Here is a 15,724-nt window from a genome sequence, read left to right on the forward strand (position 1 = left end):
TTAGTAGTCCCAATTCAGCAACACCAGGTTGTGGTGCAGGAAGCAGAGCTGCTCGGCATGCTCTCCAGTGAGCTTGCTTCTTCTCTTGTCATAAATGGCAGACACTTCACTAAAGACACGCTCACTAGGGACTGATGAGGGTGGTGAACAAAGAAATTTTCTTGCTTCTTTGGCAAGTAGCTTGAAGCGCCCTTCATTCTGTTTCCACCACTGGAGTGGATCCCCCTTACGCCTTTCAATCACTGGCTCTTTGAGGTACTGATGTAACTCATCCTCAATGCTGTCCTTGGCCAACAGATCACCAGTGTGGGGGCCAAAACAAGAATTGAAGATCTTGTCTATTTGGCTATGGCAGGGTGTCTCCAATCTCCTTTGCCTTTTAGGGGCTTGGTCTTGTGCAGCGGGCTCCTCTCCATCAGCCTGCTGCTCTTGATTAACTAGCTCTGTTTCAGCCTGCTTTTGTAGAGCACCTTCTACATCTTCTTTAAGCCATTCTTTGGCCTTGTTTAGTGTAGAGGCAGAGCAAAAGGCATGACTCTTATAACGTGGATCCAAAAGACATGCCAGAACCACAGTTTTTGAGTCTTCAAGTTTGGCGAATCGTTTGATTAGGCTCTCCCTCATTACCTCCCTGAGCGTTCTGATGCCCTGTGTTGATGGCCCTTCATCTTCAAGTAGCAACTTGAGCACTGTCACGCAGGGAATGATGCTGGATGCAGATGAATTACTGTAGCTCACCTCTAGTGTGACTTCCTCAATGGGGATGAGTGTTTCAACCAAATTGGATACAATGTCCCACTGGTGAACAGCTGGACATGTAAAACCGCCGTGTTCCCCAGAGTAGACGCTAAGAGCACGCTTTTGTTCCAGTGCCCTTTGCAGCATGTGGAGTGTTGAGTTCCACCTTGTTGGGACTGCCTGGATTAAGTTGTGCTCTGGTAGGCCAAGGTCTCTCTGGATCTTTCTCAGACGCTGCTTGGCCAAGATGGAATGTTGGAAGTGAGTGACACATTTCTTTAGTATGGCAATCACATCTATTACAGCTCTTTGGCTGGCCAAACCATCATTCACCACCAGCTGCAATGAATGTGCTGTGCAGCTAAGGTCTGGAATATCGGCAAGCCTCAAGCCCTTCACCATGTTTGCGCCATTGTCTCGCAGGACAAGAACTACACGGTCTTTGGTAATGTTCCATTCTTCCATCATGTGCAGGAATGTGTCTTTGATATATTCCCCAGTATGGGATCCGTGCATTACTTTTGTATTTAAAACAACCTGCCTTCTGTTCCATTCATTGTCAATGAAATGGCATGTTAGGCTCATCATTGACTCTGTTGATCCTGACCAGCAATCTGTTGTAAAGGAGAGTGAGAAGCCAGCATTCTCTGGCTGGATCAAGGTTTTTATCTTGCTAACAACCCTTTCGTAGATTTCTGGCAGTTTCTCAGTGCGGTAATACTTCTCACTTTTAAGTGCATATCGTGGTTCTGCCACATCCATGAGTTGCTTAAAGCCAATGTCACAGACCATAGTGAATGGTTGGTTGTCAGTAATGATCATTTCTGTGATCAGTTTGTCCATTTGTTTTGATCTGTTATCCAGATTTGTCCATTTGTTTTGTTTCTGAAACATGTCATGTATTGTAGGCTGGTATGTGGATGTTGCCCCCTGCTCAGATTCAGGTTCACTTGTTTGTGCAGATTTATATAAGTCAGGGTGATGAATCCTAAGATGAGACCACAGGTTTGAAGTATTGGCACTTTTTGCCATTGTACCACCCATGCTGACAGCATCTCTACATGCTTTGCACACTGCCTTCCCTGGTATTTGTTGAGTGTAGTACTCCCACACTGCACTTCTTGTTCTTGTCTTCCTCCGTGCATCCATCTACAATAAGGGTAATATAAAGAGAGAGTTAAAAGTGAGGCCACTGTATGCTTCATGATTAAGCCTATGAATACTGTACTACAGCTAAACAACTTGGGGAAATAAGTATTTGGCTTCAATAATTTACATGTTAAAAATGTATGTGTAATAGCATAACCTCTAATAATTCCTCATCAATTATTTTCTGATGACTAAAACATAACCTACAATAGTAGATGAGACAATTCAATTTATCATCTAATGCACATCAACGAATTAACATAAAGCACACTATAAAATATTGCATAGTATTGTATAATATTGTAAAAGTATAAAAAATTATAAAAGAAATGTAAATTTAATTGTCTTCATAATTCCATTGTAGAATTTAAGAAGACTGCAACTATTTTCATAAAACTATAACACTATAGCCTATTATTGTCAGGGAACTGTTGTGTGTCTGTCATGTGTTCCTGCCCCTTGTGCCCATATTTGGATTGTTTCCTGTCCTTGTCATATGTAATCATCAGTTAATTCTTGTCTAGCCGTGTTCGTCTCATTAGCGTGTGTATTTAAGTTCCTGCCTGTTGAGTTTCGTGCTGTCTGGTCTACTCGTTATCCCCGGTGTTGGATGTCTGTGTCTTACCCTGCCTTGTCTTGCCCTGCCTTGATGTCAGTAAAGAATGTTATTTGAGTTTATATCCTCGTCTGCGTGTTCCTGGTTCCTCCCTCGTGTGTGCACCGTGACAGAAGACCAGACCTAAACCGTAAGCGGCGCCCCTTCACCTCGTTTTGTTTTCAGTTTTTGAAAAGTCTTTTGTTTGTTCCGGTTTTGTCTGTCTCTCGCGGCATGGAAGTCGCCACTCGACATCCCGCCTTAGCCCACTGCAAGTCGGCGTGGGAGTTCGGCAGGATTACCGCAAGTGCCGCGAGTCCGCTGGCCGCGATCCCTCCAGCCTGCCGATCGCGGGAGAAGTTCGCCGTTGTCCGCGGCTCAACCAAGCCCGCCGATCGCGGGAGATGTTCCGCCGCCGTCCGCGGCTCCCAACCTCGCCGCTCACACCGAGCCCGCCGTTCGCGGGAGTTCACGCCGCCGTCCGCGGGGAAAGCCAACCCGCCGTCGGCGGCTCCCCCTGTTCACGCCGCCGTCCGCGGCACACCGAGCCCGCCGTTCGCGGGAGTTCACGCCGCCGTCCGCGGGGAAAGCCAACCCGCCATCGGTGGCTCCCCCTATTCACGCCGCTACCCGCGGCTCACCGACCCCGCCGTTCGCGGGAGATCAAGTCCGCCGTCCGTGGGGAAAGCCAACCCACCGTCGGCGGCTTCCCCAAGTCACGCCGCCATTCGCGGCTCACCGAGCCCACCGTTCGCGGGAGATCACGCCGCTTTCCGCGGCTCACCGACCCCGCCGTTCGCGGGAGATCACGTCGCCGTCCGTGGGGAAAGCCCACCCACCGTCGGCGGCTCCCCTGTTCACGCCGCCGTCCGCGGCTCCCCTGTGCACGCCGCCGATCCGCCTCTGACTCAATGCCCGCCGGCCAGCCTCTGACTCAATGCCCGCCGGCCAGCCTCTGACTCAAGGCCCACTGGATTGCCGCTGACTCAAGCCCGCCGGATTGCCGCTGACTCATGCCCATCGGCCGCCATGACCCTCTCCGTGGATGAAGTCCACACGTCACGGCCAGGAGTGCCGTATGTATGTCTCGTTGTGCCCACAGGAACATTTTAACTTACCATGTCATGTCTTGTCCATGGAGACTCGTCTGGGGCAGGCGGCTCCTTGAGTTGTGGCCATGGAGGCCAGTCGCAGCCGCTTGGCCCCCCTGTCGCAGAAGTGGAGGAGGTTGCTGAGGGACCCTGTGAGGGCCCCTGACTCCTCGTCATGCCCAGAGGAAGCCTCAGCTTCCTAGCCAGCCCAGGAGGGCTTCTGGTTCCTGTGGGATGTCCTGTCGTGTTTGTCTGACCCTGGAGGGTTTCTGTCGTGTCTTGTACTGTTTTGTCTGTCTAGCCCCGGAGGGCTCCTGATACCCCCTGGATTCCCCATGGAAATTTTGGGGGGGGGTAGTAGAGCTCTGGGTGGAGTGGGTGGGCCGAAGAAGGATGCCATGGCCACAGTTACCACCTGCCATGGCCTCCTGAGCTCCCTGCTCCGCCATGGGTCCTGTCTGTCTGTTCCGCTCTGGAGGTCCCCGTCCTGTGGTCCGTGTCTGTCCTGAGAGGCCTCCAGAGCGCCCACCCCCCCCTCCCCGATGGAACTGTTAAGGCTCGGGACGAGCCTTTCGGGAGGGGGGAGTTATGTCAGGGAACTGTTGTGTGTCTGTCATGTGTTCCTGCCCCTTGTGCCCATATTTGGATTGTTTCCTGTCCTTGTCATATGTAATCATCAGTTAATTCTTGTCTAGCCGTGTTCGTCTCATTAGCGTGTGTATTTAAGTTCCTGCCTGTTGAGTTTCGTGCTGTCTGGTCTACTCGTTATCCCCGGTGTTGGATGTCTGTGTCTTACCCTGCCTTGTCTTGCCCTGCCTTGATGTCAGTAAAGAATGTTATTTGAGTTTATATCCTCGTCTGCGTGTTCCTGGTTCCTCCCTCGTGTGTGCACCGTGACAATTATAGGCACACTTAGTTTATAGCCTTGAAATGTCTAAATTTTTGCCATCCTTATCTTGGCCTATGTGATGCTTGAAATATCCGTTGGTTTTAATTTACAGTACAGTGCAAATGAAGGCATAAAACATTCATTTAATTTATCTTTAATCAAATGAGAGGTAAACTTTATTTTTGGCAAACAAATGAGTTTACTATTAAACAGTGGTGGACGAAGTACACAAATCAAGTACTTGAGTAAAAGTACAGATACGTACTATAAAATATTACTCCAGTAAAAGTACTGCTTTTTCAATTATACTCGAGTGAAAATACAAAAGTACTAAATTTTTTATGTACTTAAGTAAAAAAAAGTACTGATATAGATTTATTTGCAATTTTATATAGACTACTTGATTTAATTTTATATTAGCGCACATTTTTATAGTCCTGTTGCTCAAACTACCTGGGATTTTCCCAAAATAACAACTATATGCAGTCAAGATATACATTTGTTGTTGATATGCTGACGAGAGTGATGTAGTAATGTTCACTATGAAGCTTACATAGTACAATACGTCACGACTACATTGTAATGTACCTGAGAGAAAACAGATCAGAATGTTGTTTTGCAGAATGTCACAGTTATATATGACATGAGAATAAGGCCTGAAGTTAGGAAGAACATTTTAAGGAAAATATAATTATATTTTCATAATGATTTTTTTTCTTCTCAAACCTTGTCTGTGGTGTAAAAACACCCCTGGCCAATGCCTCCAGAGGGCATCATTTCCCACTCTGATAATTACTGTAGTTACCATGTTCTGAACATCACATCCTTTCTTCTTCCCTCGGATGTAATCTATCTAGGTGGTTGGATAAAAATATTTGGACTTTATATCTAAAAATACATTAGTAACTTGCTTTTCGTGGCATCAGTTGCACTCACAAGATTTCCCGGTTCTTTCTTACTCGTGAGTTCAGTTCACTGGAGACTCGCTCTAAACGGTTCATTTGAATCAGTGAGTTGTCGACTCGAGAACGGCTGCAATCAGATCATTCCAATTCGTGAATGAATCGTTTGGTGCGATTTGCGAACCGATTTCACGGGTTCATTGAAAATAATCAGTTTGTTCATGAATCAGACACCGCTTCTGCGTCTCAGAGCTCGTGATATATTTTAAGGAGTAACGATATGTTTTATGAAAAGTAAAAAGTACTATCTTATGCTTTGGAATGTAGTGAAGTAAAAGTTACTCAAAATAAAACTACTCCAGTAAAGTACAGATACTTGAAAAATGTATGTAAAGTGTAAAGCTACTTCGTTACTAACCACCACTGCTATTAAAATTAAAACATTGAAGAAATAGCGTGTGATTATTCTCAACAAAAGTTGTTGTAATTGTTGTAGTTGCATTACGTATATGCTACTGCACCACAGTAATATATTTGGCTAAACCGAACTTATATTTTGACAGGTTGCCATCAGGACCTTTTAAGTTCTGTCGCCTATGTATATATATATATATATATATATATATATATATATATATATATGTATATGTATATATATATATGTATATGTATATATATATATGTATATATATATATGTATATATATATATATATATATATATATATATGATATGATGCTAGATTTACTCAAATGAAATGGTCAAATGCTCATGAAGTGACTCTCAGAGCAGTTCGGGGGATGTTGTTCATGTAATTATGTCCTCATTTAGTGAGACGGCAGATGCTGAAAAGACCGCGAGCGTCACACGCACTTTAGTATGTGTGCAGAAACCGCGCGTCTGTGCCATTCATTAACAGAGACAGAACATGCAGGATTCATATTTAAATAGTGTTTTTGCGGCTTAATATTTACAGATACTAGGTCATAGCGTGAGTCGATTTAAGTGTACCGACCTACTTTTGATTAATTCATCCAAACTTTGACAAATTCTGTGACATTCCACGTTATACAGTAAATTCCATTATATGACTGCATTCCGCGATTCCGCCCGCGTTTTCTGCATCGCGAACATCATAGGTTATATTGGGATGTTTTGCAACTTCAGTGTAGTGGATTGTGATTTATTGCAACTTCAACAACGTCTGCTGCTGCCTTACCTTTGAGAGAAAACTGATGCGTGATCACTAATGCAGATCCAGTTGGCAAGCGCTTTCGGTGTGAGAGTGTCTTCAGTCTTCCACACTGATTGGTCAGACTCGTGACTCCCAACAAATCAGATGCGCGGTGGGCGGAGATTGCTCTAGGCTACAGAGTGTTGAGCTCCGACGGGCTGCATCGGAGCCAAATAGCGCGTTTAATTTTTTTTATAATTTTATCGGCAAATCGGTTTTGAAAATGACCGATACCGATAATTATAAAAATGCTTAATATCGGTGTCGATAATCGGCCAGGCCGATAATCGGTCGACCCCTATTAAGGTCCATAACCGATAACTCTCGTTTGCCCATTTCTCTGCCTTAACAGTGTAAAGTCACTAATCAGTCTTTTATCTCCCAATGCCTTTACCTCCAAGTCTATCTTGGTCGGCGAAAGCTCCGGAGCTTCTCTTTAATCAGATCCTGACGGGTCTGCCGATTTGCCGTACACGATCACCGACCTTGGCTGCGCCTCACTGGGCGGTCTAGGGCCAAGCGATCTGTGACTTCAGCGAGTTCCAGCTCTTTTTTGACGAAGTTCTCAATAAATTTATGGATATTGTCTTTCTCAGCGCCCTCCGCAATGCCATAGATACGGACATTGTTGCGCCTTGAGCGGGCTTCCAAGTCCGTTAACTTCATCTGCAAACTTTCCTGCGCTTGTAGCGACTGGCTCAGAGCCTCTCTGAAATCCGCGAACCATTCTTCAACATCGGCGATCCGGGCCTCGGCCTCGCTCATTCTATCAGTTGTAGTTTTTAGATCGGCGGTAATTTCGTTTAACTTCTGGTAGATTTCCTGTCGTGTTTCCGCTAACTCCCGTTTAAAATCATCCCTGATTCTGTCTCGAAAGTTATTCAGTTCAGACTTCATATCCATGGCCATCATATTTATGTCTGCGCGGATGACAGCAACGTTATCTTCCATATCCCTCGTTGTTAGCTTTTCATTTTCTCCTTGTCCACCATTACTCTCGTCTTGTTCCTCGGCCATGGTGCCCTCAATCGTTTTTTTATCACTTTTCTCCGCTTTCCCGGGCTGTTTTCCCTTGCCCTTTCTGTATTTCTCCCCTTCCATCGTCAATTCGATCAAAATATAAGTCTTACTCTTATTGAAAATGGGGAAATAAACTCCGACCGAACAGGAGTGGTCAATTAAGCAGCTATACGCTTCAGCTTACCACCGGAAGTCTCAATAGTGATGGTTTTATTTTCTTTTTAGATTATTACAAAGCTTTTGATACATTGGAACACGCATTTTTATTTCAGGCTCTTGAAAAAATTGGCTTTGGTGCTTCATTCTGTGGAATGATTAAAATGCTATACATAAACAGAAACAGCTCAATTAAACTGAGTAATGGTACGTCACCTAGATTCTTTTGAAATCGAGGAGTTAGACAAGGTTGTTCTGTTTCCCCATATTTATTTTTAATTGCAACACAGTTCCTCAGCATGCATATTAATAGGAGCCATAATATCATAATAAGCCAATTAGCAGACGACACTGCTTTATTTTTGTATGATTCCTCACAAATCCCTGTAGCATTGAGTATTCTCCGACCTTTTTCTGAGGCTTCAGGATTACATTTAAATATTAATACATGTTAATTGCTGTCAATTAAAAAATGCTCTGTTGCCTCAATTGAGGGTATTGCTGTCAAAAATAGTTTAACACACCTTGGGATACAAATAACTAAAGATGAATATAGGTGCTCAGCCAACTTTAAACCTATTATCGCAAAAACAAAAAGATGCAATTGCTGGTTACAAAGAGATTTGTCTATAAAAGGCAGAAGGTCTGTCTCGTTGGGCATACACAGCTCAGTCTCTCTTTGTGGATAAACCCACATGTAAAATAATTAATGATGTCTTAATAAAATTATGGAAAAACAAAACTCATTATATAAGAAAATCAGTCATATTGAACACCTATAATAATGGTGGTCTGAATGTCATTGATTTCGATTCCCTTAACAATACATTTAAAATTGGCTGAAGCAATACCTATCTAAGCCAACTTCTATTTGGAATGCATTTCCTCAACTTATTCTTTCACAGTTTGATGGTCTTCCTTTTCTTTTAATGTGTAATTATGATATATCAAACTCCCAGTTAAACTCTCCAGCTTTCATCGACAGGTTCTTCTAGCATGGGCTTTAATTTATAAACAACTTTTTTGTGTTTTATTTGGAACAATAAGAACATTTTAAGAACAAATCTCTGTATTATGATAACTGCTTTAGTAATGGTTTGGTTTTGGTGCAGCAGTTGTTTAACAATCAAGGTATTTTGCTCAGATATTCAAAATTTCTTTCGAAATACCAAATACCTGTAACTCCAAAAGAATTTGCTGTAGTTATGGGAGCCATTCCTTCTGGTTTGTGTCTACTTCTTAAAAACTGTAGGTACTCTTCAACAGTTACTGCATCTTTTCCTCATCCCTGTGACACTCCTGTTGGTCAGATGTGCTTTTCTGCATTAAATAAGACCATTATTTCTTGAGAATTTAATTTCTGCTCCACATGTAACTTTTTTTTAAAAAATAATTTATTTGATAATCTCAACTGGAAAAAAGTATGGTTACTACAGAAAAAGTTCTGTCTCACAAATAAGGTGAAAGAAGTGTCTTTTAAACTGATCCACAGGTTTTATCCTATAAAGAAATGTATACAAAAGTTTAGAGCTGATGTAGAGGTATCATGCTCTTTTAGTTTGAATGCTGATGAAACAGTGGAACACTATTATTTTGGTCATGTCAATATACTCAGGAGTTTTTTTTATGATATTGGTGCTTTTGTTAAGGTGAAGCTTTTGCCAGAATTTTCTATACAAATGAGAAATATTATATTTTGAATCAGACCACACAAAAGAACATATGTTTTATTTTAAATTTAATTATTTTTGTCCATAAATGCAAATTCTCAAATTGTAAACCTGTCTTTGTGCTCTTTTTAAGAGACATGGAGAAATATATGAATCTGATTTCAGTGTCTAATGAGAAGAAAGCTGTGAAGACAGAATTTGCTCTGCACTTAAACTTCTCGTGTAGGGAATCTTATGTGAAACAATGGCCCTTTATTGCATTTGTTATAATTATTATTTGTATATATATCCAAGCTGTGGAAGTCCATCTAGAAGTTTGTCAGTTGCTTCAATATTACAAGGTTGTGCACTATATAAATCTTCGTAAAAACATAAAACTTGTGAAATAATTTCCTTCTTTCCTGTTATTCTTTTTCCATTTGACAGTTTAAGATAATTTATGCTCTTCTTTTCTCTAATCTTCTTGTCCAATGAAAAGAAAAAAGTCGTTGAAGAATCCATACTGTTTAACTGAAGAAATTTCCCACGAATTGATGTACTATGACTCCTTTCTTCATACAAATTCTTTAGGAGCAGGTTATACTTTTCAAGCATCTTTGCAGTCTCTGTATCTTCACCCACGCCGATAGAACTACTTAACTTAAGGATTTGTTGTTCCAAAAAATTTGTTTTTTCTCTCATTTCAGCCGTACGATTCCTTGTATATTGTTGGCAAAAAATTTGGATCTGTATTTTTCCAATGTCCCACCACTGACTTAAAGTTTTATACTGTGTTTTTCTCTCTCTCCACTCTCCCCAAAACTGAATAAAAAATTCAACAAAGGATTTATCTTGCAACAATCTATCATTAAACCGCCAATAATTATGATAAGAAATGTTCTGTGCTATAGACATAGTTACAGCAATATAATGATGATCAGAAAGTGATGTTGGCGAAATATAACTATTAAAAAATCTTCCTCTATTACTCATCTGAACATAAATCCTATCGAGTCGTGTACCAGAAACTGTGTTAGCATTAATTTTTAACCACGTGTATTGCCTATCACTAGGAAAAGCTTCTCTCCATATATCAACAAAATTATGATACTGGACTACGGTTTTGAGAGTTTCAGCCGAATTTAAGTGAGGCTCAACATGATTCCTATCCATAGTGTAATCAAGAGTACAATTAAAATCACCAGCTAAAAATATTATTCTATCATTTGGAATTTCTGAAATAACATCTTTTAATTTTTACAAAAAATGATATTCTTTCCACACCACCATTTGGAGCATAAACATTAATAAAAGAAAAGCATAATTCATATAACTTAATATCCAATATTTGCATTCTACCAGGTATAATTTCTGTGGCCTTATTATCTTGGATTTGTAAATCTGAAGAAATAAGAACTGCCACTCCGGCACTAACATTTGATCCATGGCTAAAGAAGGCTTGGCCTTTCCATTCATTCAGCCATTCAGCCTGATTATCCATATCTGTATGTGTTTCTTGCAGGAAAACAACACTTGCCTTTTTCAACCCCACAAAATCAAACAAAGCGGTCCTTTTCCCAGCACTACGACATCCATTAACATTTAGAGATCCAAAATTCAAGGCTGTCATAATGCTCACTACAGATAAAAATAATACCAATATCAAAGCACAAACTATGTATTCTTTCTTTCTCATTCTGTAATATTCAGACTTTTTTTCCATCACGATTAGTCATGCTTTTCACCTTTGTTATTACTTTTTTGAGACGGTACCTCTTCTGTCTACTAAGTTCGTCAAAGGTAGCTTTTCTCATAGCAATTTTGCAAGACACCAAAAACCGCTTCAAATCTGGAAAGAAAACTTCAATTTGTGGTTTGCGAACTCCTTTAGTTTCATCGAGAAAATCACTTATTTGCTTCACTGTATACAACTTGGGGATTAATAATTCCATCCTTTCAGTATCCTCTCCATCCGACAGACTTCCTAAACTCTCTAGATCATTGTCTGAATCATTTTCAGAATGAGCATATTCTGAACTCATAGTGGACATCCGAGTATAACCTTCTACAGCTGCCTCAGTTTCCCCGTCTGCTTCAGTATCCTCCATTCCCATTTGTTCTTTTTCTGATCGTTTATCATCTGTATTTACCATTGGTGTGGATTCTTCCCCAACACCAGCTTGATTTTTGACCACTTCAACACTATGGCCATTTTCTGCATCTTTATTGAGCGTTACATCAGCTGGTTTTGTAGGCGCTACTTCAACAGTGACATGTTCATTTTTTTGGCGAGTATCTTGTTCAGTTGTTCTTGAATGAGACGGCCTGTCCGTTTGTTTATTTGGACATGTTTGTCTTACGTGTCCTTGTTCTCCGCACAAAAAGCACTTCATTTGATCTGAACTAATAAAGATAGTATAATCTTTGCCTTCATCTTTAAGTTTCACGGCCAAACTAAGCGGATCTTGCTGCTCATTTAGTATCATATACGTATATCGCCGAAAAGACATGACGTGCTTGATATCAGGATTTTTCAACCCTAACGGGATCATCTTAATAGGAGCGGTTAATTTGCCATATCTTCCAAGCACTCCCTGAATAACCTCGTTCTTAATGAATGGAGGAACATTTGATAGTACTATCTTCTTTGATGGAGTTGATAACGGTAATACTGGTAAAAACGTGTCATTAATTACAATTCCACGTTCAATCAGACTATCAACCAACTGAACATCGGCAAGAAAAATAACAACAGCTTTGTTCATTCTGGAAGCCGACTTAATATTTTGCCCACCAACCTGTTCACTAACTGCAACCAACACATCTTCCACAGATATGGAGTCATCTGGCATGCACTTCAATCCATGTTTGAGAGTCAAGCGCGAGAAATCTCCGCTTGACCCCATCTGTTCAAATTTGCTGACCTCAGTCAGCGCATAAACTAAAACTCTTAACAAAAGTAAATAAAGTATAATAAAGCGAAACAAACTCTCAAAAGCGTGCTCCACAACTCTACAGCTCCAAACTCCTCCCACTACCCACAATCCACAGAGAGAGAGAGAGAGAGAGAGAGAGAGAGAGACAGAGAGAGAGAGAGAGAGAGAGAGAGAGAGAGAGAGAGAGAGCGAGAGAGAGACAGAGAGAGAGGCCTGATTCACACCCAGATACAAAACATTACAATAATCCAAAGCATGCACAGCTTTCTTCATGTCCTCAAAAGACAGGATCGACTTTACAACAGCATTAATTTATCAATCAAATCTAAGCTCAAACCATGTAAAATATCATCAGAAACCCTCAAAAGAGCTGACTCTGTACTACGGCTAAAATGTTGTTCAATATCGCCCATATGTACATGTATGCTTATATTAATGCTGCATTATTTAATTTGTTTCACCTGTATGCATTAGAAATCATAACACAAGATTTAGTATAATAATCTTTACATTTATTAAAACAATGCAGTTTGAAGCTGCTTACATTTACTATCATGTGTGTATAAACACACTGAATTCATAAAAGCTGTTGGTTTTGAAGTGTTTTCATTTATGAATTACTGTTAATAACATATACAGAGCCAATCATACAGCAGTAAATCTTATTCTATTTAAAATCAGTGTAGTATTTCAACAAGAAGTGAATTCACTGACAAATCGGCAGCAGATTTCTCTGATTTACAGGATCATTTATTAATTTCTGAAAGTTTTTATCTTTCTACTGTACATTTGGTGATTTTTACTGATGAATCGTCATAAAGATCATGTGCTGAAGCCTCGAAACCTTCTTCAACATCACTGCTGATACAGAAGACTTTAGTTTCAGATCCTCGCTGCCTTTCTTCCTGTTCACAAACACTTTAACACTTCTTCAGTGATTTGATTTACAATTTCTAGGTATTTGTAGGTAACTTATTTAATTCAAAGTATTTAAAGTCAAAATATCCATTTATGCCTCCATCTGATACGGTCAGTTACACGACTCTTTAAACCCTCAGCAAGCCACAAAATAATACGCAGTACTTTCCAAAAACATTGATTTAGTCTTACTTTGTTAGAGAGATTTTAAGATATTTTTTTGTTATGAGGAAAACTGATGCTTAGACTGATATAATTTAGATGGTATAATTTTGCACCCCCCTCTCCAAAACAAAACAAATCTGTCATCATGTATGTTGAAACCTGTATGTTTCTTGCTTTCTTTCACTTGTCTGTAGAACATAAAAATATTTTTTGAAGAATGTTGGCAACCGATCAAAGACAGACATTTCTCAAAATATGATTGTTACGGCCGGAGTGTTGTTTTTTTGCATGTGTCCAGTAGATGATGCTGCTCCGCGGTTTGGTCTTTTCCAGAGCAGGAGTCAGGTACAGGTGTGGAGTGTGACCTGTGATTGGTGTTTGATTCAGAAAGCAGGAGAAGTTCTGGACTTTGATGCCGTTTATCTGTAAGGTGGAACAGAAGAGAGAGAGAAATCAGTGTTCAGAACAAATTACTAATTAGTTACTATTTCAATTACAGTTTCTTTTTTCAGTTAAAAACTCTTACATTTACATGATCTTGCATAGATATTTCTAAAACAATATTTGTGTTTTAAATACATTTGAACATGAATTCCATTCATATGTTTGTGTTTGTGTGACTCCTGTTGAGTTAATATAAAGAGAAACACATGCTAATGAGTGTAAGCCATATATAATAAACCACAAGGAACAAATACAAATCAGATTTTGCCTTGAAACAAAAACCTTTCAGTTAAATGTTCCACTAGTTAAACATGGTTTTGCTCTAGTTTAAACATGTTTGTATTGGTGTCAGTAAATAACTGAAAGTAAAGTAAGTGTAAAGTAATGTGACGTGTTGCTGGTCAAAGTAAAAACACACAAGAGACAGAGACATTGATCATGTGATGCTGGACGACTGTGAGCTGAAGCTGGAATCTGCTCTGATTTTACCAGCGTTTTCCTACAATCTGACCAAATCTATTTCAAACTGTAATGATTGACTATTACTGATGTAATTAATAAAGCAGCTGTTGCTGTATAAAGCTCTGACAGTGTGCTTCTGTTCTCTTTCCTCCTTTGTGTTAAACATTATCAACTTCACATTTCATTCAGACACAAACCCTTTGAAATAAAGCTTGATGATAATTTGATAAACTCTTTTTACAAATATTTGAAAGTATATATTTGTTCACATATCAGAGGTAAATGAATCTCTTTAATATCACAAAGTGAAGTTTACTGACCTCAGTTCACAGTTTGAGTCTCGTAGCACATCAATGAGCTGCTGCTTTGAGTCTCCAATCTTATTAACACTCAGATTAAGCTCTTTTAGAAACTGCAGTGCTTTTGTGTTCGTCAAAGACTGAGTTAAAGAAGAAACATCTGTAATGCCACAGTAATTAAGCCTAGAAAGAGACAAACAGAGGAAGAGAGATCATCTTACAGACAAATCATTAAGCTGAAGAATTTTACTCAAATATAAAGTGAACTTAGACTCATCATGAGATATTGAGTATAAAGTGTTTGGGTTTAAACTATTGAAGTGATTTTCATCATTTTATTCTTGTATGTGAATGTTACTGACCTCAGTCTCTCCAGTTTACAGTGTGAATCCTTCAGTACGTCACATAAGAGATTCACTCCTGTGTTTTTTATTTGATTCCAGCTCAGATTCAGTTCTCTCAGGTGTGATGGGTTTGATTTCAGAGCTGAAGTCAGGATGAGACACTGTTTCTCTGTAATACTGCATCCAGACAGACTGAAGACAGAAAGAGAAAAGATCCATGTAAAGTTTATGTGTGTGTGAATAAATATATCATAAGTAAATGCCATACAGTAAAAAATAATTCATTTAATTTTACTAAAGTTTTTTTTTTTTTTTTTTTACAATCTAACTTATTTCATTAAAATTCAAATGGTTTAGTTGGATTAACACAATTTAGCTGGTTTGCATGACATTAATTTACACTAGTTTGGGTTAACTCAACTTTAGTACATTTGTCAAACAAAATCTTATGTGGGAACAAATTATAATTCATTTATTTATTTACTGAGGTCTAATTATTATTATTATTACTCACTAAGTGTCACAATCTAAGCACAAACACCAATCTTCTGCATCATGGTAACCACACAATTCAACAACATTACAGAAACTGTCCAACATAACAGAACATTAAACACTAACATATATTTCCCTTTACAGAAAAACACATAAAATAACACTTCATCCTTAAATTTACAATCATGCAGTTTCTTGCTAATCATGCTGAGATCTACAAATCCACTGCTCAGTTAGTT

At 39.7% G+C, this 15,724-nt stretch overlaps 2 protein-coding genes across 3 annotated transcripts in view; both read right to left on the reverse strand.

The window, feature by feature from the left end:
* On the reverse strand, nt 1–1,887 carry LOC306861693 (zinc finger BED domain-containing protein 4-like; the record flags this gene model as incomplete). Its single annotated transcript, XM_079404096.1, has 1 exon — nt 1–1,887. The coding sequence occupies one exon, from the start codon at nt 1,885–1,887 to the stop codon at nt 1–3; it is 1,887 nt and encodes a 628-aa protein (XP_079260222.1).
* Nucleotides 1,888–12,529: 10,642 nt separating this feature from the next.
* LOC306866540 (uncharacterized protein) overlaps nt 12,530–15,724 on the reverse strand; it is a 58,359-nt gene continuing 55,164 nt past the window's right edge. For both annotated transcript variants that reach the window (XM_079411800.1, XM_079411799.1), the window contains 3 exons: nt 15,009–15,182; nt 14,668–14,829; nt 12,530–13,864 (listed from right to left, as the gene is read on the reverse strand). In XM_079411800.1, the coding sequence (XP_079267926.1) occupies nt 13,861–13,864; nt 14,668–14,829; nt 15,009–15,182 (340 nt within the window). In that variant the 3' untranslated portion in view covers nt 12,530–13,860. The remainder of the gene's footprint in view (nt 13,865–14,667; nt 14,830–15,008; nt 15,183–15,724) is intronic.

The sequence above is a fragment of the Barbus barbus genome (assembly GCF_936440315.1).
Source record: "Barbus barbus genome assembly, chromosome: 4".
Taxonomy (NCBI): Eukaryota; Metazoa; Chordata; class Actinopteri; order Cypriniformes; family Cyprinidae; genus Barbus; species Barbus barbus.